This window comes from Camelus ferus, chromosome 15 (assembly GCF_009834535.1).
Source record: "Camelus ferus isolate YT-003-E chromosome 15, BCGSAC_Cfer_1.0, whole genome shotgun sequence".
In the NCBI taxonomy this organism is placed as follows: domain Eukaryota; kingdom Metazoa; phylum Chordata; class Mammalia; order Artiodactyla; family Camelidae; genus Camelus; species Camelus ferus.
The window spans coordinates 32,808,600-32,828,325 of record NC_045710.1 but is presented as its reverse complement, the minus strand read 5'-3'; the positions used below and the strand labels follow the sequence as shown (position 1 = coordinate 32,828,325).

At 44.7% G+C, this 19,726-nt stretch overlaps 1 protein-coding gene across 3 annotated transcripts in view; it reads right to left on the bottom strand.

The window, feature by feature from the left end:
- Positions 1–19,726, bottom strand: part of PRKCE (protein kinase C epsilon) — a 470,469-nt gene that overhangs the window by 285,132 nt on the left and 165,611 nt on the right. For all 3 annotated transcript variants that reach the window (XR_004326300.1, XM_032497439.1, XM_032497438.1), the window contains exon 2: positions 9,412–9,475. Coding sequence is in view for 2 of the 3 variants with exons in the window: in XM_032497439.1 (XP_032353330.1) it covers positions 9,412–9,475 (64 nt within the window). In the remaining variant the exon portion in view is untranslated. The remainder of the gene's footprint in view (positions 1–9,411; positions 9,476–19,726) is intronic.

The window sequence follows — 19,726 nt, the reverse complement described above, 5'->3', positions numbered from 1 at the left end:
GTCAGAAGCTGCATTTTCAAAGGTTCTGGGTGATTCCCAGTCTTAAAACTCTTTAAGCCTCAGTTTTCCCATCTGTAAAATAGGGATGATAAAATGGCAGCTTGATTTTGGTTTAAATAAAATAATCTCTGGACAGAGATTTGGCTTCAAATTTTTGTTCTCTTTCCCTTCCTCCTTCCAGGTGTTCTGCTCTGTACAAATTCCTCTTGGTTTTAACTCAGAACTGCAGAGGGACAAGGGGCTGTTAGTCCCACGCCTTCTCTGTGTACCATGGAGGCCACTGAGGTCCAAGTAGAACAGATGACTAGTTGCTGGACATGTGCTAGCTTGGGAGCAACTTGAAGGCCTATGTCTTTTCCATCTTTGTTTCTCCAGCTCTTGGCATGGTGCCTGGCAGGCAACAGACTCTCCATATACCTCTGTTGAATCAATTGGTACATCCAGTAATTGACTAATTGTGGTACACAAGCTAAAATGCAGGTGTCTCTGAAACTGACTGTGCTTCAATAAAAATATATTTTTAAAAATGCAGGTGTCTCTGAAATCCTAGTCCCAATAACACAGATATACACCTGAAAGCAAACTTGCCCTGAGTTCACTCTTTCTGACATTTCCCAAAGAATTCACACCTGGCTAATAGTTGAGGCCATGGGTTCCTGCTGCAGAGAACAGCTCTCCGAATGAAACATCACCATTATTCTCAGTATCAGGAAACAGACAGACTTGAGTGCCTGGAGAGGAGGAATGACCCAGTGGCAGCCAGTGTGCCCTACTTAGCTGGGCAGAAGGCACCCCAGCTAGTGCAGCCTCTCAGTTTGTGGAGATGACCAAGCTTGGGATAAGCAGCAGGTGGCCCTAAATGCTAGAGAGCAGGGGCCCGTGCTAGTCAAAACGCTCCCATGGGATTGTCCACCCAGAGGAGTGTGAGCCTCTCTACATCAAGGCTGGGCACGCAGAGGCCAGCGGTTCCCTGGAATTAATGCTCTGTGTGCATAATTCATCCATCACTCACTCCATGAGAGTCTGGCTACCAGGTCCACCTGCCTCCCCATGTCGGGGGTGCTCAGTCCTTGGCAACAGGCACAATCTGAGGGAATCCTTGATTTTGGTATATCCCACTGCAAAGCAGAGAGGTCTGTTGAGCTCTAGAGAACATGAAGTGGGCATCGTGGATGCCTGGAGCATCTTGTCCTTAGATGTTCACGCCGTGGATCCTGCAGGTCATTCCTCTCTACCTAGGTCTTCTGGAATCTGTCAGAGCCTCTGGCCATGGGTAAGTCACAGTCTCTGTGTGTAATGGAATGGTCACATTTCCATTTAATTGATTTTTTTTCAAATTTTCTAACTGTTTTAACAGCTCATACACATAAATGGGAAAGAAAACCAAGATGATAGGCATTGACAAGAAAGGTTCCTTCCTTTCTAAATTCACCCTTTCCCTTCCCCAGAGACGACTGCTATTCCCAGCGTGTGATATATCTTGCAAAGACAGCTCCCACCCCACAAGCATGTCCACTAGATTGGAAGGCCTCTAAAAGCAAGGATTTCAGTTTTCGCTGTTCCCTTAGGTGCCCCCAACACCAGAAAGAGTGACTGGCATAGGTTGAATGAATGTATAAATCAAATGTATTTCCTGAGTTCACATTTTGGTAAATCAAGTCTCAGTTGTTTGCCTTTATTTTATCTTCTGGCCAGATGTACCTTCAGTGGACAGTGGCTCTGTTTCCTCAACCCAGAAAGGAGGATAACCATTATTACCTGCCTTTCTGGGTTGCCATGGAGCTGATGAGAGCATATGGAAGTGTTGGTGGTTGTCATGTACTGACTGCCTACTCCAGAAAGAGCAGTCTCCACGGTGGTCCCACTGCACCCTGTTCTCCCAACAGCTACCCAACTGGTGAAACACATTACTGTGCTTACTGGTCTACTGTTTGCCTCCCTCTTTAAGAGAACAGATAGCCCAGAGCAGGGACCATCTTCATTAGCTCTACAGTCCCAGGACCTAGTATTCTCTAGATAAGTAAATACATAATGCTTCCAATGAGGGAAACCAAGGACCAAGGGGAGATGGAAGAGAAGATTCAGAGACATTCATTCTCAGTTGTGCATGTGCGGGTAAACTCACACCAAAGGTTTACAATAAAAGAGAAAGATAAAAGCCCCAGGGTTAGCAACTCGAATAAGACGGTGAGTGCACTTGATTGTGAAAATGTGAGTGTTTCAACGAAGCTAGGTAATAAGGAAAATCAATAAAACTGTCAGCACTGGCCAATTTCAACTAGATAAAAGAATAAAGTAATTGGTCCTGAAAGACAACTCTCTAAATTAGGTTAGATGAATGGAAATACCCTTTTGTTTTAAGCCAAATCACAAGGACATCAACAACAGTAAATGATTAAATTATAAGCCACTTTGACCCAGTATGATCTGAGCTGCAAACATGAATTTCCCGAAACAATCTTCTTATAAAGAAGGCACAGAGATGATGTATAGCAAGACAACAGAGGCAGAATCAGAGACCATGCCAGGAAACATGGGGCTCACTTCTTTACCAAGGATCTATTATAAACCCACCCTTTCTATAAGCTTATTTCTTCAACATGACTCCTCCTCCTTCAATTAGTTCATTAGTAAAACAGGCACACAAGTCAATAGAAAATGCACATCTCTGCTCCCTTAATGGCAGAGAGGAAGGAGGCTTTGGGAGTGATCCTAAAGAGCCCTGCTCTCCAAACACTCAGGATTCAATTCTGTTTTTCATCTGCTAATGGTTGGCAGTTGGTGTTGTTAACCGTGGATGATTCATTTCAGAGGAACTGCTGTGCATCTCGAGCCTATTTGGAAGGAAATGAGGGTTTCTTGGCTTATTTCTCATCAAACACTTTAGCATTGTCTCTCTGTGACATTATAAACCCCTTAATGGGGGTTTGGTACTCACTGCTTTCAAGCTGACTCCCCCTGTCTCATCTGGTGCATATGGCCACTTCTAGGAACAGGCATGTATTCCATCAGGACAAAGAATGGAGCCAAAAATCTGGAGACTGAGTATCAATGGCAAGTAGTTATGCAGGGTGGGGTACACATTGCAAAATCGATGTTTTTGAACATCTGGCTTTTGTTAATTTCACTCTTATCAAATGCCTGTGGCTGTTTCTGTTCTCCACACGCTACTGGCAAATCTAACTTGTCCATGAATGTCTGGGGACCCTGTGGGGTGAGAAGGACCATGACTTTATTGCCTGAGCAACTCAGAGAAGGGAGAACAATCAGCTCCTTAGAGTGGGTGCCTGGCTTTGACGTCCCCTATTTGGGAGGGTAAGGGCTCTCTTTAACCTCTCAAGCAATGTTTCTCATTAGAGACTGAACAGAACTTGAAAAGAGCTTTTAGAGTGGGAATGTCAGGGCTTGATGCTGGGACACTGGCTAGACAGGCTGGAGAGGAGGAGAATGCTGAGGGTGGTAGAGTGCTTACCATGGGCCGCCACGAGACTGCTGAGGGAGGTCCAAGAGAACATGCAGAACAGACCACAAAGGGATGCCTGTACCTGGGCTTGGCCTTCTAATCACCTAATAAGTCCTGTGCTTATTAAATGGGCTTTACTCCATGTCCCAGACTTGACCAAACTTGATCTGCAGCATCTCTCCTCCCTGGGGGCCAAGGTGAGTGAGAGGCCTCGACCATGAAGACACATGCTTTACCCTTTAAACACAGCTCAGTCATTTAAGGTATTTCATTTTCTTGTTTGCATAGCATGAAAGTCTCTATCTACAATACTGATGACTGTTTCTTTGAAAGCTCCTTGAGAACACAAATTGCACCTATTTAATTTACGGTGTCAATACCAGCCTTACCTAAAAATAAGAAAGCTGTCTTTGATAATGATGACATGATCCCCTCTACTCAGAACGGCCTCCTCGCGTCTTCTCCGTCAATCCAGTCTACCCGTTTTTTCCTTTCAGCCCAAGCCCTACCTCTTCCTTGAAATTCCCTGCATTATTCCAGCTTCAATTTATTCCCATTTGGAGAACTCCAGGTGACACCCAATTAGTCACTCAATGTAATATTGACTTGCATTGTTTCCTAACGCTTTTGTCCTGTAACTATCTTCAAATATATGAAGGGCTTTTACCCAGGGCCAGTGACAGTATGGGAACCACATGTTCATATCCAAGGTAAGTCTGGGGTTCCTAATTGAATTTCAAGCTCCTTGAAGTCAAGGGCCATGTGTTCTTGTAAACACCATCTCTCACTTTCCACTTCCCAGTCCCCAAACTCAGCACAGGGCACCAAATTAAACACATTTGTTAAAGTGAATTGGTGAGTACTGTTCACTTGAATGAATGGTTCTTCTTAATTACCTGACAATCAGAAGGCATCAGATTAAATACTACAGAAATTCTAAGGAAAAAGGTAGAATTCTTGTGAACCGAAGCTTCAGTGGGACTCTGGGGTCTGAAAGATGTTATCTAGATAGAAGCCTCCCACTGGTTGAGGCAGAGTTTCAAGAGGAAGTCCCACCCCTCCATTTCGACCCTGAAGGCACTGCTCTAATGCTTACCATAGACACAGGTAAGACAGATTACAAACCTGCTGAGGTTTGAGTCCAGTCTCGTTGCAGAACCAAGACTTAGTTATGGATTCTTTCTGTAGAGAGAGCCTGAGTTCCTGAACTGCGACCATGGAAGTTTTCATTTCTGAGAGTGGAGAACAGATCTGCTTATTTATAAAAGGGACTCTCTAGGTCATCTCTGGATTCAAAAATAAAAACTTTACCTTCCTATTTCTGTAAAAAGCATTCTGAAGAAAAGAACTAAAATCTTAAAAGCAGCAAGGAGGTCTCTGTCATGTTGGCAAACTCATTATTGGGGCCATGACTGGGGCCATGGTCCAGGTCAGGACCCAACAGGGCCTTGTAATCAACTGTTTGGCCTTGGGCACGTCACTTGACCATCTCTCCAAACACGGAGGTAATACTTGCTCTGCACATGTTACAATTTTAGAATGAAGCAAATCAGGTTCGATCGTATCTGTCTGTCTGCGCAACTTGAAAAAAGTCCAGAAGAGAGCTGCAAAGGTGAGGTAAGATTTCTAAACTATCTCTTCAAAAACGTTAAGGGATTTGATTGATTCAGCCTGAAGAAGAGAGATTTAATAACTGTCTTCAAATATATGAAGGGCTTTTACCCAGATCCAGTTAGAGTGTGGGGACCACATGTTCTCAGCCTGCATTGAGCAGAGAGGGCACAAGCCCAGGCTCTGACAAGGAGACATTTCTAACACTAAGGGCCACAGGACACAGACAAGCTAGACAGTGTCCTTTTGGGAAATACTTCATGAGGGGAAAGACAGGGAAGAACGAGAAAGACAGAAAATGGGGCAAAACTATGGCAAATGTCTGAACTCTGTAAAAAGCAATCTCCTAGCCCCTGCTAGATGTAGATATTATTCTATAAATTGCCTCTTTGTCACTTTGCTCTTTTGAATATGCCATGTCCTGGATTGAGAAACCTGCTCTCAAATTCTTTCCCTGGATACCCTGCCTGCTGCTCCTTCTTGGGCACTGGGTTAGTGCTTTCCCCACCTCCTGGCCCTCAGGTCTCCAGGGCCCTGAGGATATGTATATGCCAGGGCACTGTCCTTAAAGCAATCCCATCGTGGTACCTACCATAGATCTGATTATCCCTAGTGATGGGTGAGAAATCTGAAACTCTCAACTAGTAAAAAGGAGAGCCAGGATTTATATTCACGATTGATGGACTCCTAAGGCTGCGCTCTTTCTATCTCTCTCTATCTCTCTGCTGCTGGTCCCAGAGAGGAGGCAGAATGCTTTCTGCAGCCTGTGGCCTCAGGAAGAAGGGGGGGGGGGGTGGCCCCTGCGCCCTGCTCTCCATCTTCCGCTTCCACAATCTGCACTCACTCCTGAACCTGATCAAACTGCATCATTTGTTGACAGGTGTGCTGCAAAAATCACTCTAATTATTTGGTATCTTCGGCATTTTATTGGGGAAACAGTTTGGTGATCCCAACATACCACTAAGGCCCACTTCTTGTTCTGTCTATTGTGGTCTACACTCTGAAGAACTCTCCTGGGTGAACACACCTGGAAGGAATGCGGGGGAAGAAGAGCCTAGAAATCCCCAGGTCAGGCTCTGATTGCCCCTCCCTGGGAGCCTGCAAATAATGGCTTATTATCTTGTTTTAAACAATAGAAATAATATACAAATTACATCACAACAAAGGAAGAAATACTAACTAATACGCACAACAGGAAATAACAATTTGCACAATTGAGGATTACATACATTGTTGTTTATGCATCTTTTACCTGGGCTAATTATGCTCTGATTTAAGTATCTGGTGAGCCTGTAATGCCATGTTTACCAGGAAGCCACATGCTCATTAGTTATGATCAAAGCAAACACTAAGAGGCATCTGAGCCTCAAGGGTTGTACAAAACATTCCAAGGCGGTTTGCTACAAGGGATAATATACATAAAGTGCCTGACACAATACCTGTCAACAGCTTCTTCCGGCTACAGATATTAGCCAGCCCTCAGCCTGGAACTCTGATAGATGTCTATTCGAATTACACCGAAGATCAAAATTTCACTACCAGAAATGACCTGAACTGTCATCCAGCCTGACCCCTTACGTCGGGGGTTAGGTTGCCTGGTTTAGCTAAAGTGCACACCGTCAAATCCCATTATGATGAACCACACAGGACATGCAAGCAATGGAATTTTATTAGACAGTCAGAAATCACATTAGCTCCAGCTCCAGCAGACGTAAAAGTCCAGGCCCTCTACAGTGTGTTAGCAAGAAAAAGAATCCTTTGGCACATCCCAGAAGAAGTGGGTGTATTCACACAGTCTCACCCCCACACCTCTCTCTGAGCTCCCTGGTATTTGCATGTGTTGTAAAGTTTGTGCAAATATTCTATGATTTTTTTTTCCATTGATGGGACTGGAGCACTTGAAACAGGCGCTCTGAGGGGATGCGTGATGGCAGAAAAATAGAGTCGTGAAAATGTCAGCTATGCCTCATTTCAACTCTCTTTCTCACCCTTTCTTAGAATACAGAGTTAGGACTTTTCACTAAAGGAAGAGACTTAAATAAGAACCAATGAATGTCCACAGTCTGGGTGTAACAACCATGTTTCACACTGGACCCTTCTCATACAATCTAGGTAACAAACGTTGTGGCTTCTCATTCTCTGTTCCCTTCCTCATCCTCCCAACCCTTCCAAAAACAAAACCACCTCTGGACTAGGAGCCCTCAAAGTCCCAGCTGCAGGACTGGGGGAACAGACTGTGTAGAATACAAACAGAACACACCAAGATCAGCTTCTTCGAAGAGATTGCTGGAAGCCCTTCCCACCATCTAGAAAAAGAATTCCAAATTCAGGAACAGCAAGAGAAAAAGAGCAGAAAAACTTCTCCTTTTCTTCAGAGCAACACATGCTAGTACTTTCAGAGTCTGGCATGTGTCAGCATTTCTAAAGTAAACTCTATTTTCTTTAGATGAAAGAGATTAAAAAAATAGCCTAAGAATTCAGCCCAGTGAAAACTGCTTTGGCCATTCACATGCAAGAAGCCATAGAAGCAAGAAGAGAAAAAATCAACTGCTTCTGATTTATTTATTCATTCATTTGCCCATATCCTTTTCCTCCCATGTAAAAAAGGACACCTTCTACCATTTTACAAGTCATTAATCTCTTCAAACAAAAAAATAATCCAAGCCTTCCATTGGTTGCCCAGTATCTTGGCACAGGAAAAAATATTTAATTAATTATCCTGTTGCATGTAGGCTATGTAAGGAAAAAGGGGGACTGCTTTTGCTCATTAAATGTTTTGCCAGTCAGGAGACCGCTGTAATACCTTTAATTCTGGTAAATTTGGGATCACACGCTATGTTAAGTAATGCAAGGCTTTAACCCCTGGGGCTTTACTTCTTAATCTGGGTTGTGGATACACTGGTACCCATTTTATTATTCTTTAGGCTCTTTTGTACATCTTAAATATTTCATACGAAATAGTGTTAAATCTCCACATCTTCTACAACAGTTTCTATTCTTGGCTGTTCAGAGCTCAGAGCCGAGAGGGAAAGTTGGAAACGCCCAAATGTAATTGCAGTAAAGAGCGGAAAATGTAAGAGACCAATTTTGGAAGGATGTTTAAAGTTTTAAACCTATGCCAAATAATTGAGATCTATTAAGAGAGGACTGAATTCTATTATGAATTCCATGTACACACAATTATTAAATTATTCTGAACACCTGTTGAAAGTGGGTGATAAATTAGCCAAATGAAAATCATCAGGCTCCGCTGTCAAGCACATCACCTGACCAGCTCCTTCAAATTTGCTTGTGTGGTCCCTCTTCCCATGACTGAACCTTAAACTGGAGCTTCATCCCTCAAGTAGGCGTGTGGGGCTGTGACTTTGCGTTTTTAATCCCCCGTGTTCTGGGGAGGTGCTGTAAGAGTCCCAGGTCTTCCAGCCAGGAGCTGAGGGACCCGAGTGTCTGCCATTCCCTTCAGGCCACAACCTCTAAATGTCATTTTTTTCTCATTGCCAAGAGGAACCCACCTTGCTCTACCCCATCTTTCTGCCATAATATTAAGCCAACTGTTTTGTCCCCTGTCCACAGAGAGGATAGGAAAGATGGTCCCAACAACTAAATTTCAGTCCTAACTCCCAGCCTCCCTCAAGCCCAAGTCTGCCACCATCTCCCTGTTCCCACGTGGACAAATGTTTACCATCCAGTCTTCCCTCCTACCCCGACTGCTCTGCCCTCACCACACAGCCTTGAAAGGTAGTAAGTGAGCAAAGACAAGATGGAGAGAAGAAGAAAGAAGGAAAACCCAACTCTCAGAGAACATCTATACCCTGTCTAATCAGCCAGTGGGGAGCAGATGTCCTCACCCCATTATTTCTCTTTAAGGGCAGAGCTTTTCGCTTGCGTAAGGAACTGGTAAAATAAAAAGGAACACTTCTATAAAGGCTCTAATAAATAAGATTCTGAAATTTGACAACTTATTTGTTTCCTTTCTGAATACTGTTAGACCAACTGGTTTTACTTCCTTCCACTGCACACACACGCAACACCCCCCCAGCCCCCACAAGCCTTCTGGGAGAGGCAGCCACTCCACTGAAGCCTGCCTGAGCATCACCCATGTGCAGAACGCCTGCTTTACTGGCCTCACTCCGTTAAATGGAAAATCTTCCCTCTGCTCCACCAAAGTTAACAGATGGCTGGTCCCTTTTGGTACACAGACGAAAGCATCTTCGAAATAACCTTTTCCTTTAAAGATTGCCAACTAATTAAATGTCACTGTAATATGTCCCAGCCAAAGAGGGAAGGGAGAGACCAAAAGACAGAGGGTCAATGGACGAGAGGTCACACTCTCCTACCTTCACCCGACGACCCCGAGAGATCAATGATCACATACACTCTTCCTTCCGGCTCCAGATCAATCTGCAATCAAGAAAATGACAGTGACTCTGTTAGTGCATGGTGGGGGCAACCCGAGAGTTCCAAGACCTTTCCAGCCCACACTGCTAAAACCTAGGGTCACAGCCCCATTCATGCCATCAGCCTACAACATGCCAAGTGCTGAGTGAAGTAGGGATGAAAGAGAAGCAGCATCTATGGAGCATCTACTATGTTAGGGAAAGCAGTAACGAGGAGGTCTGATGCACACCCAAAAGGTAGTGTCAACACAGTGGTTCCCAGCTGGAAGCAATTTTGCTGCATAAGGGAGAGTTGGCACAGGAGACACATGACACAAAAAACATTTTGGGGACACAGAAATATCTGGAGACATTTTTGACTGTCATGCCTGGAGAGGAGGTGATGCTACTGGCATCTAATGGGTGGAGAACAGGGGTACTGCTAAACACCCTACAGAGAGTCGCCACAACAAAGAATTATCCAGTTCCAAATGCCAGTAGTGTCGAGGTTGATGTTCAAACTCATGAAACCCTGTGTTATCCCATTTCACAGATAAGGGATCTCAGAGTTCCCCGGTAAGTGGCAATGCTGAGATTCAATGCCAAGACTATCTATAGGCGCCCCTGTTCTTTATACTCCACAAATTGCTCACAGGGAGATAAAAGCATAAGACACTATTCCTGCTCTCAAAGTGTTTACCATCTCATTGGGGTGTTAAAAGAAACCAGAGAACAATGCTGAACACAGCTTAATGATGAGAGATAGAGAATAACTGATACACAGTATCTGGTGAGCCTGAAACTGTAAAAGAGCAGCCTGGGATGACTTCATGAAGGCAAGAAAGGGAAGGCATTCCAGGTGGAAGAAGCAGCATCAGCACAGGCTGGGCATGCAGTGCTGACTGTGGGAGACTGAGGGGCCCCCGTGCTCAGGGGATGTGCTGGTGAGTGTGTTTTGCAAACCCCAGACTCTACCAGGGTTGTAAAGAGACAGCCAATAGTGCTAAATTCTCACCATCAACCTTCTTCACCAACCCTCGCTCCCTCCCTCCCCACCACCCAATCCACAGTTTACTTCCATACAGAACCAAGCTAGTGGGAAAAGTCAGAGGGACTGGGCCTCTTGCAATCGATATCTTTCCAAGGTCTGAACTGCCCTTACAGAAACTGTTCTCCACGAGAGAGAGTCGCAACTCCAGAAATCCCGGACCGCCGAGTACCCCTGGTACCCACCCCAGCCTCCGCAATCCCATCTGTCTCTGCAGTGCTCCAGTTGGCTCAGATGTGCCTGGCTGGTCTCCTCAACAAGCTGCGACTTTCTTGAGGGCAGAAACCACTTGTCTCTCCTTTTCTTTTGAGTAGGCACACATTTAGCAAGTACTACTTAGGAAGGGTCAGCCCTGGTGAACATCTCCACCTCCTCCAAGGTCAAGGGCAGTTATTGCCTCCTCTCTGAAGCCTTTCCAGATATTCCCAGTCAGAAGTAATTACCCCCTCATTCTTGTTCCCACAGTACACATACATATCTCAACCACAGCTCCCATTAAGCTGTGATATGTGGTCTGTAGGTCTCTCTCCTCGGCTGTGACAATCCTATTTGCACCTCTAGTGCTTAGCTTACTATCTGATGCTCGGGAAACACCCAATAAACCTTTGTGGAGGTGGGAAAAGGCTCAGAATTCCCAGAGCCTATTCTGGGATCATTTGACCCTCCAAGCCCGTTCCCCAGGAAGGCAGGCAGGCAGGTCACCTGCACCAAGGTGATATTCCAAGAAGGCAGGAAGGGAAGAAGAGGCAGCTGTATCAGGAGCACCATATACTCCCTATAAGGTAAAAGCTCACCTTGAACTGATGCTCGCTGGGTCTGTCCTCTTGACATCTCACTCCACTCCTAATACAGGTTCCCTGAGCCATTCGGGAACCCCACTTTATTTCCAGACTCAGCCATTAGTGGCTGAAAGGGCTTAATGTTTCCCTCAAAATTTTAGTTCCATCAACAAGGGTCTTCAATGCCCCCCAGGTGAGGCCCCTGTGACATTTCAGGTGCTCTGACAGGGCAGGGAGGGAGGGAGGGAGAGCAGGGAACTGTCGAGTGGCCTCACAGGGGCCTCTCACCTGGGTTGAGGATCTTGAACATAGAATACAGATGAGAACCAAATAACACACTAGTGATGCCAGGAGATCACTCTCCCTATCCCTTCTGCCCCAAAAGTCCGTGATTTTAGCTTTCTGGGTAAAGAAAATGTCCTCCAGCACCCTCACCCCTAATAATGCCCCCTACCACAGCATAAGTTGGCCACTGCCCTGAATTACAAACAGGAAAACCAACAGTCAGCTCTACTGAAGAGAGCCCAACCAGAATCCTGTCCCCGCCACAGTTCAAAAGTATCAGGGGCCCCCTTGTCCAAAAGCATGGAATTTAAATAATGTATGCCTTTTAGAGATTAGATCATTCCTATTAAACCCCGCCGGCAAAAAGAAACACTTTCTCATATCCTCCAAGTCAAAGATTTCCCACGGCTGTGGATTTCACTGGCAAAGTACAATGGTATCTGAGAAAAGCGGGGAGGGAGACTGAAGGAATGAGATGGGCTATGAGGCATATCGGCAGGCAGGCGGCGTGCCTATCTTTGCAAAAGAGGAGTGAGAACTCATGGCAGGGGGGACAGGTCATGGATGATAAAATGAATTAGGATATTAACATTCAAGATAGCAATCAGAAACCATTTTAGCACCCACTGCTGCCTCAATGCCGATGAACGGCATTTCCAAACAGAAAAATAGAAATTAAGCTATTAAACATGCCAAAAGCAACAAAGAGCTTTGCAGCCTGGGCAGATGGCCGCAGAGCGCTGGCTGAGCCCCAGCCAGCTGAGTGAGGAACCTCTGAGAATCCATCCAGGGTGGTGGGACTTCAATGTGGATGGCTGGAGGGGTTATCAGGTACAAAAGAGGGTGGCAGGCATTGCAACTTCATGGCCAAATTAGTTTAATCACAAATCCTGCTCACAATTATGTGGTCCGGATGATGAAGCAATGTAGGTGCCCAGCCCTGCACAACCCCGGCAAGCTGAGAGTCGGCATCGCCACCAGGCAGCTGGCACTACATAAAAGCAGAAACCCTCCCTCCTCCCAACCACTCCTGGGGTTAGTTTCAGCCCCTTCTCCCAGGCCCCAGGTTCCTCCCAATTATCCCAGATGCAAGCCAATTTATCAACTCTCCTTGAACCTCATACCTATACTTGATGTGCTTTCTCAGATACTGCCTTTGTTTTCTTTGACTATGATTCTTTTTCAACCTCCAGCACCTTTGGCTATCCCTCCAGCTGAGGCCAGAAGCAAGGCAGCAGAACCATGGGGGAGCCAAACACAGCCTTTGAAATCAGACCAGGGCTGAATCCCAGGCTTGTCACTTACAGGCCAGGTGATTATTTATTCTCTCTGAACCTCAGCCTCTGTCTCTTCATCTGTGAAACAAGTTGTTGTAGAAATTCCACAAGACACACATGCAAAGCACCTGGCACTCAGGAGTTGCTCAGCACATGGTGTTTAAGACTGAATTGACTGGTTTTCTGGCCTGAAGCAAGCAACTCTCTTCTCTAAGCCTCAGAATGCTTCTCCGTGAAATGGAGCTAATAACAGGTCCTGTGACATTTGGGCTGTCCTGATGTTAAATGCGAAAATCTATGTACAGTGCTTAGTATAGTGCCTGACCCAGAATATGCAGTAATTGTAATATTATTAAAAAGCCAAGTCTTTTAATCACTATTTAGTCCAATGTTCTTTCTACTCTATCAAGCTCCCCCCAACCTCTCCCAAAAGGCGTTTTCTTACCCAAAGTTGATGTTATTACCTGTTATTCCAGGACCATCTGATGACTTTACAGTGTTGTGAATATCAGATGTAGAACTAAGGTGAGAGGTTCACATCCAGCAGCAAAAAAGGCTATAGCCCTGGTCATCAGAGGGTCTTGAAGTGATTATAAGAGGAAGAGGAGAGGAGGGTGACCACGTGTTGTCTGAGCACCTACTAGGTCTGGGACACAGCTGGATGTTTTACCTGCATTAGTTCATCTAATCTCCTGTGAGGCCAGCAATACATATTCTCTACTTTTCAGACTGAAAAACTGGGCTTCAGAGAGCTTTCAGCCAGATTCCCACCGAGGGCTGCCTGGAGCACACATGAGAAATGACTGAGGTAGGTCCCGTCTCAAGCCCCAGGAAGCCTTCCCTGACAACCCAGACCCAGGGTTCTCTTAACTGCAAGCCTCCAGCTGTCCTCTGGTGCAACTGACTGGCTCCCCAGGCAGGTTGGTGTAAGGCAGAGCGATGCGTTGAAGACCTCACCTGTCCCCCAGAGCCCTTGGGGAAGGTCTGGGCATAAACAGGAGCTCCAATCTAGTGAGTCAGAAACAAAGCAAAGGGGAAAGAGCCCAAACCATAGAAACCATGAAAAGCAATTTTGAAAAGCGAAAAGAAACACAGGCTCTTTTTTGGGTGGTGCCTGACAATTCACAAAGCCTTTTACATCTGTTATTTCATTGATTCCTCACAATTAACTTGCAAGGTAACAAGGATTATTAGCCCAATTGAACATATGAGAAAACTGAGATTAAGGAAGATAAACACAGCTAGTGAGAGCACACACACACTGCACAACTGCAGGGGGCACCATTCACATGGTAGTCTCTGCGGATGAGTCCCCTGGAGCTGGACAGCCAGAGGTAAGTGACAGAGTTAGAACGCAGACCCTCAGCTCCTGACTCTCAGAGTCCGATATTCCGCCCACCACACCACACCTGACCTGCAAGGAGCTCTGACCATTGGGCTTGCACCCGACCCATGCAACTGGCTTGGGTGTTGCTGCTGTGTGTCACTGTGACCCACAGGTGTCTGCGTGCCTGTGTTTTGGGGTGACCGAGTTTGAGGCAAACGAGGTAAGAAATTCGCAGTCAAAGTTCCTCCTAACCATAGCCTCAACTTTCACTGGAAACCTCTAGGCAAACCTCTCCTCAGAACAGCCCACAAAGGTCACACATGCCCAATTCGAGTTTCGTTTCCCTTTCCACCTGTTGTCAGGCACTGAGGCCTAGAAAGAAGCAAAAAGTAAAGGGCGGGTCAGAAAAGGATGACTCCAGAAAGGAAAAGGAGAGGCTGGCACTGCCTATGTTGCACCAATCAAGTTCTAGGTAACAGACTTTCTTTTTCACTTGGAGGAGGGTGGGGAGGAAGGGAGGAGGAAGTAGGAGGGAGAAGAATGGAGAAGACTCAGGGGTTCTCACCCAAAGCAGAGGATCCAGTACCCAAGGCCTGTGCCCCTTTAGTGCTGGCTAGTGTCTCCTGGAGGCCCTTGGGCACACTCCTGTCCCCCGAGGTGCCTGCCACAGAAGAGGCAAGCCAGACAGAGCAGAAGCCCTTCCTGCAGCAGGCATCCTCCTCGCTGCTGCTTTTTGGAAAGCACAAAATATGGAGGCACTACAATGGGCAAGTCTTGAGCAGCTGCTGGGTGCTGATTTTAGAGTTAGCCATCAATTAAATAAAGACTCTTCATTTGAGGGGCTTGCTCCTATTGGTAAAGTGCACTGGCTGATTAAAAAGCAGAGGAAGCACATGCAATTAAATATTTTTAAGGGTTCCACTTGATTCACAGGCTTCCAAGAGCACTTACTTTCATGCACTAAGAGGAGAGGAGGATTGCTTCTTTCTCTAACACCTTCCATGGTAATGCAAAGATATTATGTAGGCTTTAGTGTACATCCCTGCAGGGCACAGGGGAGGGATTTAATACACATTTGTACATATGGGCTCAGTGGATGAATGGCCTGACTTTAAACTAGATCTGCACAACTGAATCATGGAGATGATTTCCTTGGGAAGCCATCAACATGTATACAAATGTTCCTAGCAGCTTCATTCATAACATCCAAATACTGAAAACAACCTTAATGTCCAAGAACAGATAAATGAATAAGCAAACCATACTGCACCCATATGATAGACGTTTACTCAGCAATAAAGAATTAACTACTAGTAGATGCAACACAACGAACACTAGGGGAAAGCAGCCAAAAGAGTATTTACTGTACTATTTTACTTACATGATATTCTTTTAGAACAGACAAAACTAATCTACAGTGACAAAAAGCCTACTGGTGATCTTCTGGAGGTGGAGGCACAGAGAATCATTCAATCATTTTCTGAATACTGTGTTTTACAATATTAAAGTATATATTCAATTAAAAACAAAACCAAAAACAAAAACAAAAAGCCAAAGAGCCACAGAAGAACTTTGGGTGAAGATGAAAATTTTCTATATGTTAATTGGGTGGTGGTTACATGAATGTATATGTTTATCAAATCATATCAAGCCACACATTTAAAATAGATGCATTTTTTTGCGTGTAAATGATACCTCAATGAAGTCATTTTTGAAAAAAGGAAAAAAAAAGAAGCCATCATTTCACATAAGGATTGCTCTACAATTTTCCTTTAAATAACAAATCATCTTCCCACCCTCAGGGCATTTAAAATTTCATATTCCATTTTTAAAAATAAAAGGGTTCATTCAGAGTTTTTCAAGAACACATCTGTCACACAACATGATGTACACCTACCTGTGTAGGCACAGATTCACACACCCACCCACATGTGCAAAACACAGTCACAGGCACAGCCACCTTCTCTGTCTTCTGTGATCAAAATACAGCAATGGCAAGAAACACACATCCAAAATGTAGGCTTAAGAGCTTACTGAAATATCTAAATCTGTCTTTCTGTGTGAGGATCTCAATTTCCTCATATGCAAAACAAAAGAATTAGACCAAATGCTCGAGAATGGTTTTTAATGACCTTAAGGACTGAAATTATCTATGAATAGGAGACGGCTTAAATAAATTATGGGACATCATTTGGTAGATCACTATCCAAGTCCTAAAAAAAAAGTAGAAAGATCTAAATGTACTGACCTATATGAAACTCTCTCTGGGATACATTAACTGGGGGAAAAAAGCAAGGTGTAATGTGTGTATTATGCTAGGCTACCTTGTGAATAAAATGGGTGTATATGTGGGTATGCACACACACACCCACACACTCACACTTGTTCTGCATAGATTATCACTAAAAGGAGCCTTAATCAACAGAAATCAGGGGTTGCCTCAAGGACTGAGGATTGAGGGGTCAGAAATCAGGAAAGGGGCATGATTCTTCAGGCTACGCTATTTTGGACCATTTGATTTTTAAAAATCGTGTCCTTGAGTTAACTTGTTACAAAATTTAAGTCAATACCTTTTTTCACTACCCATTACTAGCCTCCAATTCCCTCAGAGAGCTTCATCAATAAACGCCCCTCAAAACTGGCCGACATGTTGCTTTCCCACCCCCAGTAACCAGGTCCCAGGAACCAACCAGGCAGCAGCTATTGTCCTCCGTGTGAAAGTCCAGTTGGCTGGACCAGAGGTCTACGTTACAGATCCCAGCTCTCCACAGGTTGCAAATGGAGTCAGCTCAAGTTTGCACCTGCTTCCTCTTTTCAACAGGCTCAGAAATAGACCCAGAGAGCTGGCCCCCTCTGATGACAGAGGTGGGTAAAAACAAATAAGTCTGTGTATGCAAATGCTTTCTCGAGCTGAGAAAACATCCAAAGGTGCCAATCCTAATGTCAAGAGTGTGATGGCTCACAAAGCATCGCTCAGTCATGGTGTAGTTTTACTCTCTTCTTTCATGGAAATGGCAGGACATGACTGTGTATCTTTCTAGAAGATGGTGATTGCAAACAGCAGGAAATGTAACCACTTAACCCCAGTGTTTGGAAGTAAAAAATACTCCACTACCCATCTGCATGTTGCATTTTGCTTTGCAGTGCTCTCTCTTGCTGGGTGTAATTGTACCTGTGTGTTTTATCCCTGTTTTTTACACTAAGCCAATTGCAATGATTGAGAGTGAAGGCTCTGGAGCTAGCCTAACTGGGTCCAAATCCCGGCTCTGCCTGTTACAAGCTGTGTGGCGTTGGCCCCGATTTCCTCACCTACATGTTGAGAACGCCAGTGGCACCTGCTTCATAGTGCTGGGAGGATGAACTGAGAGGGTGAAGCACTTGGAGCGGTGCCTGGCTTACGGCTAGCATCCTCTAAATATCAGCTGTCAAGTCATTGTGCTTATTTACCGTCTAGACTGTAAGCCCCTCTCAGGCAGAGCCATGTATTCCCTTTGTGGGGGGTTCCACAGGTCTTGAGCCAGGGCTGGGCTCAAGGCAGGGGAATCGGTAGAGGTGCCAAGTGGAACTGAATGGATCCACATGGAACAGAGCCAGCTTAGTCGGGAGCACAGGAATGTGCAACCAGAAAAATTACCTCCAGACCAGGAACTTTTCTGTCTCTGTAATATCACAACCTAGCAGGACCTTTCACCAGCAGCGGCTCACAAAGATGTTGAGTTCCTGACTCCTGTAAGACATTATAACTGTTATTCAACACTTTGAGCTCTTCATGAAGAGAGACTCTTTTATTCACAATAATAATCACAACTCTAATAAACACCCTTTACGGAGCACTTTATGTGTGTTATCTGGGTGAGGGAGGCGATATCCTTATCTTTGGGAATCAGAAAATGGAGGCTCAGGGATTTAAGTGTCTTGCTCACATTCTCACAGTGTGAAGAAGAGGAGTCTGGATTAAGGCGGACTCTCCAACTCCCGACCCAATGCTCCCGTTACCTTGGGCCAGACAACGGCAGGGACTCAAGGAGATCCTGGAGCAAGAACACATCATGAGCTGTTCAAGGAGCCTAAGCTGTGTGCACAACGGGAGAACTGTTTCCTGGGCACAAGAACAATGAAAGCAAAGTTTTTCCATTGTCCTCCTGGAACTCATAGTTGAAGGAAACACCAACCCCACAGCAAAACAGCTGGGAGGCTCAGACTATGAGACAGAAACACAGGGCAGGATGCTCAGCTTCTAAGAATAAATGTCCTCCTGGAAATACTGCTGTATGGTGATTTTCTACATATCAAGTCCTGTTTGCCACTGCTTTGCATCATATAGCTGGAACCATATCCTACGAGTAAAAGAAGGATCTTACAAAAATCACAGCAACACAAACCAAAAAACACACAAACAAACAAAAAAAACCCAGAAATTTTTAAAAATCACACAAGCATGGAATCTAAGAGTCATAAGCAACTTCAAAATCACTTGGTTCAATTAAGCAAAGAAATACAAATTTAAACAAGGGTAAGGTTTTCTTTTTCTTTTGCCTATCAAAGTAGCCCAAGTTTCTTTTGGGCTGTGTGTTCTTGTGTTATTTGTTTATTAAAATATAAACAAAAGTAAGTTCCATGATGTGTTCAGGTTTTAAAAATCAAAACTACGTGTGAACTTACGATGAGAAACAGCAGTCCCTTGCCCCGTACTCCCCAGAGGGAACCAATTTTAAAAATTTCTATTTGGGTTTTTCTGGTCACCGCTGCCATGTCCCTAAATAAAACGTTTGTACCTCAATTTCCTGATTTCTTATTTTAGACACTCGTTCTTGCCATGCTGCTGTGCTAGATGAGGATTAGTTCACTCACCACCTCACTCCACAAAGTAATTACACATCACAATTCTCAGTCCCTTCTCTCTTCTCTACAACTCGAAGAAGCAATCTGAAATGTCAGTTTCTTGTTTCATGAACTATAGACAGTATCCCTGGACCCTCCACATTCTAACTAGAGGACATGCGTGCTTCCAGCCCTCCCCAGGCTCTGCCCACCTCTGTCTTTCCTGTTAGACTCACAACGTTGACAACACTGATATCCTCTTCTAATCGTAGTTCAGTTCCATGTTTTGTGTAATTGGTTCGGAAATCTGAAAACGAATTAAGTGTTTACTCAGTATTATAACTTTGTAAATGATATCACATACACTTTCTTTTCCACGGGCTCAATGTGACAACCCATGTGCCACTCAATGGAGAATATATTGAGCATCATTTTAAATGGATTCCTTTTTTTTTTTTTTTTTTTTTTTCCCCACTCTACCAGTTGCCTTTCTCGGATTCTCAAGTGTTCCCTGGGTCCATTTCTCTCAGGGTCCTCCCTTTTGGAGACCCTCTCCCTAATCTAGAGTGACTGCTCTCTGGTCCCCTGCTAAGCCATAGTACTGAGATTTATTTTCACTGATCTGCTGGGTGCAGTCCTGTTGATGGAATCCATCATCTTATCTGTTCTAGGCGATCCCCTTGTCTTTGCCAATTAACTACATTCTGATTGAAATATTGTTTAAGAGTACATAGAAAGC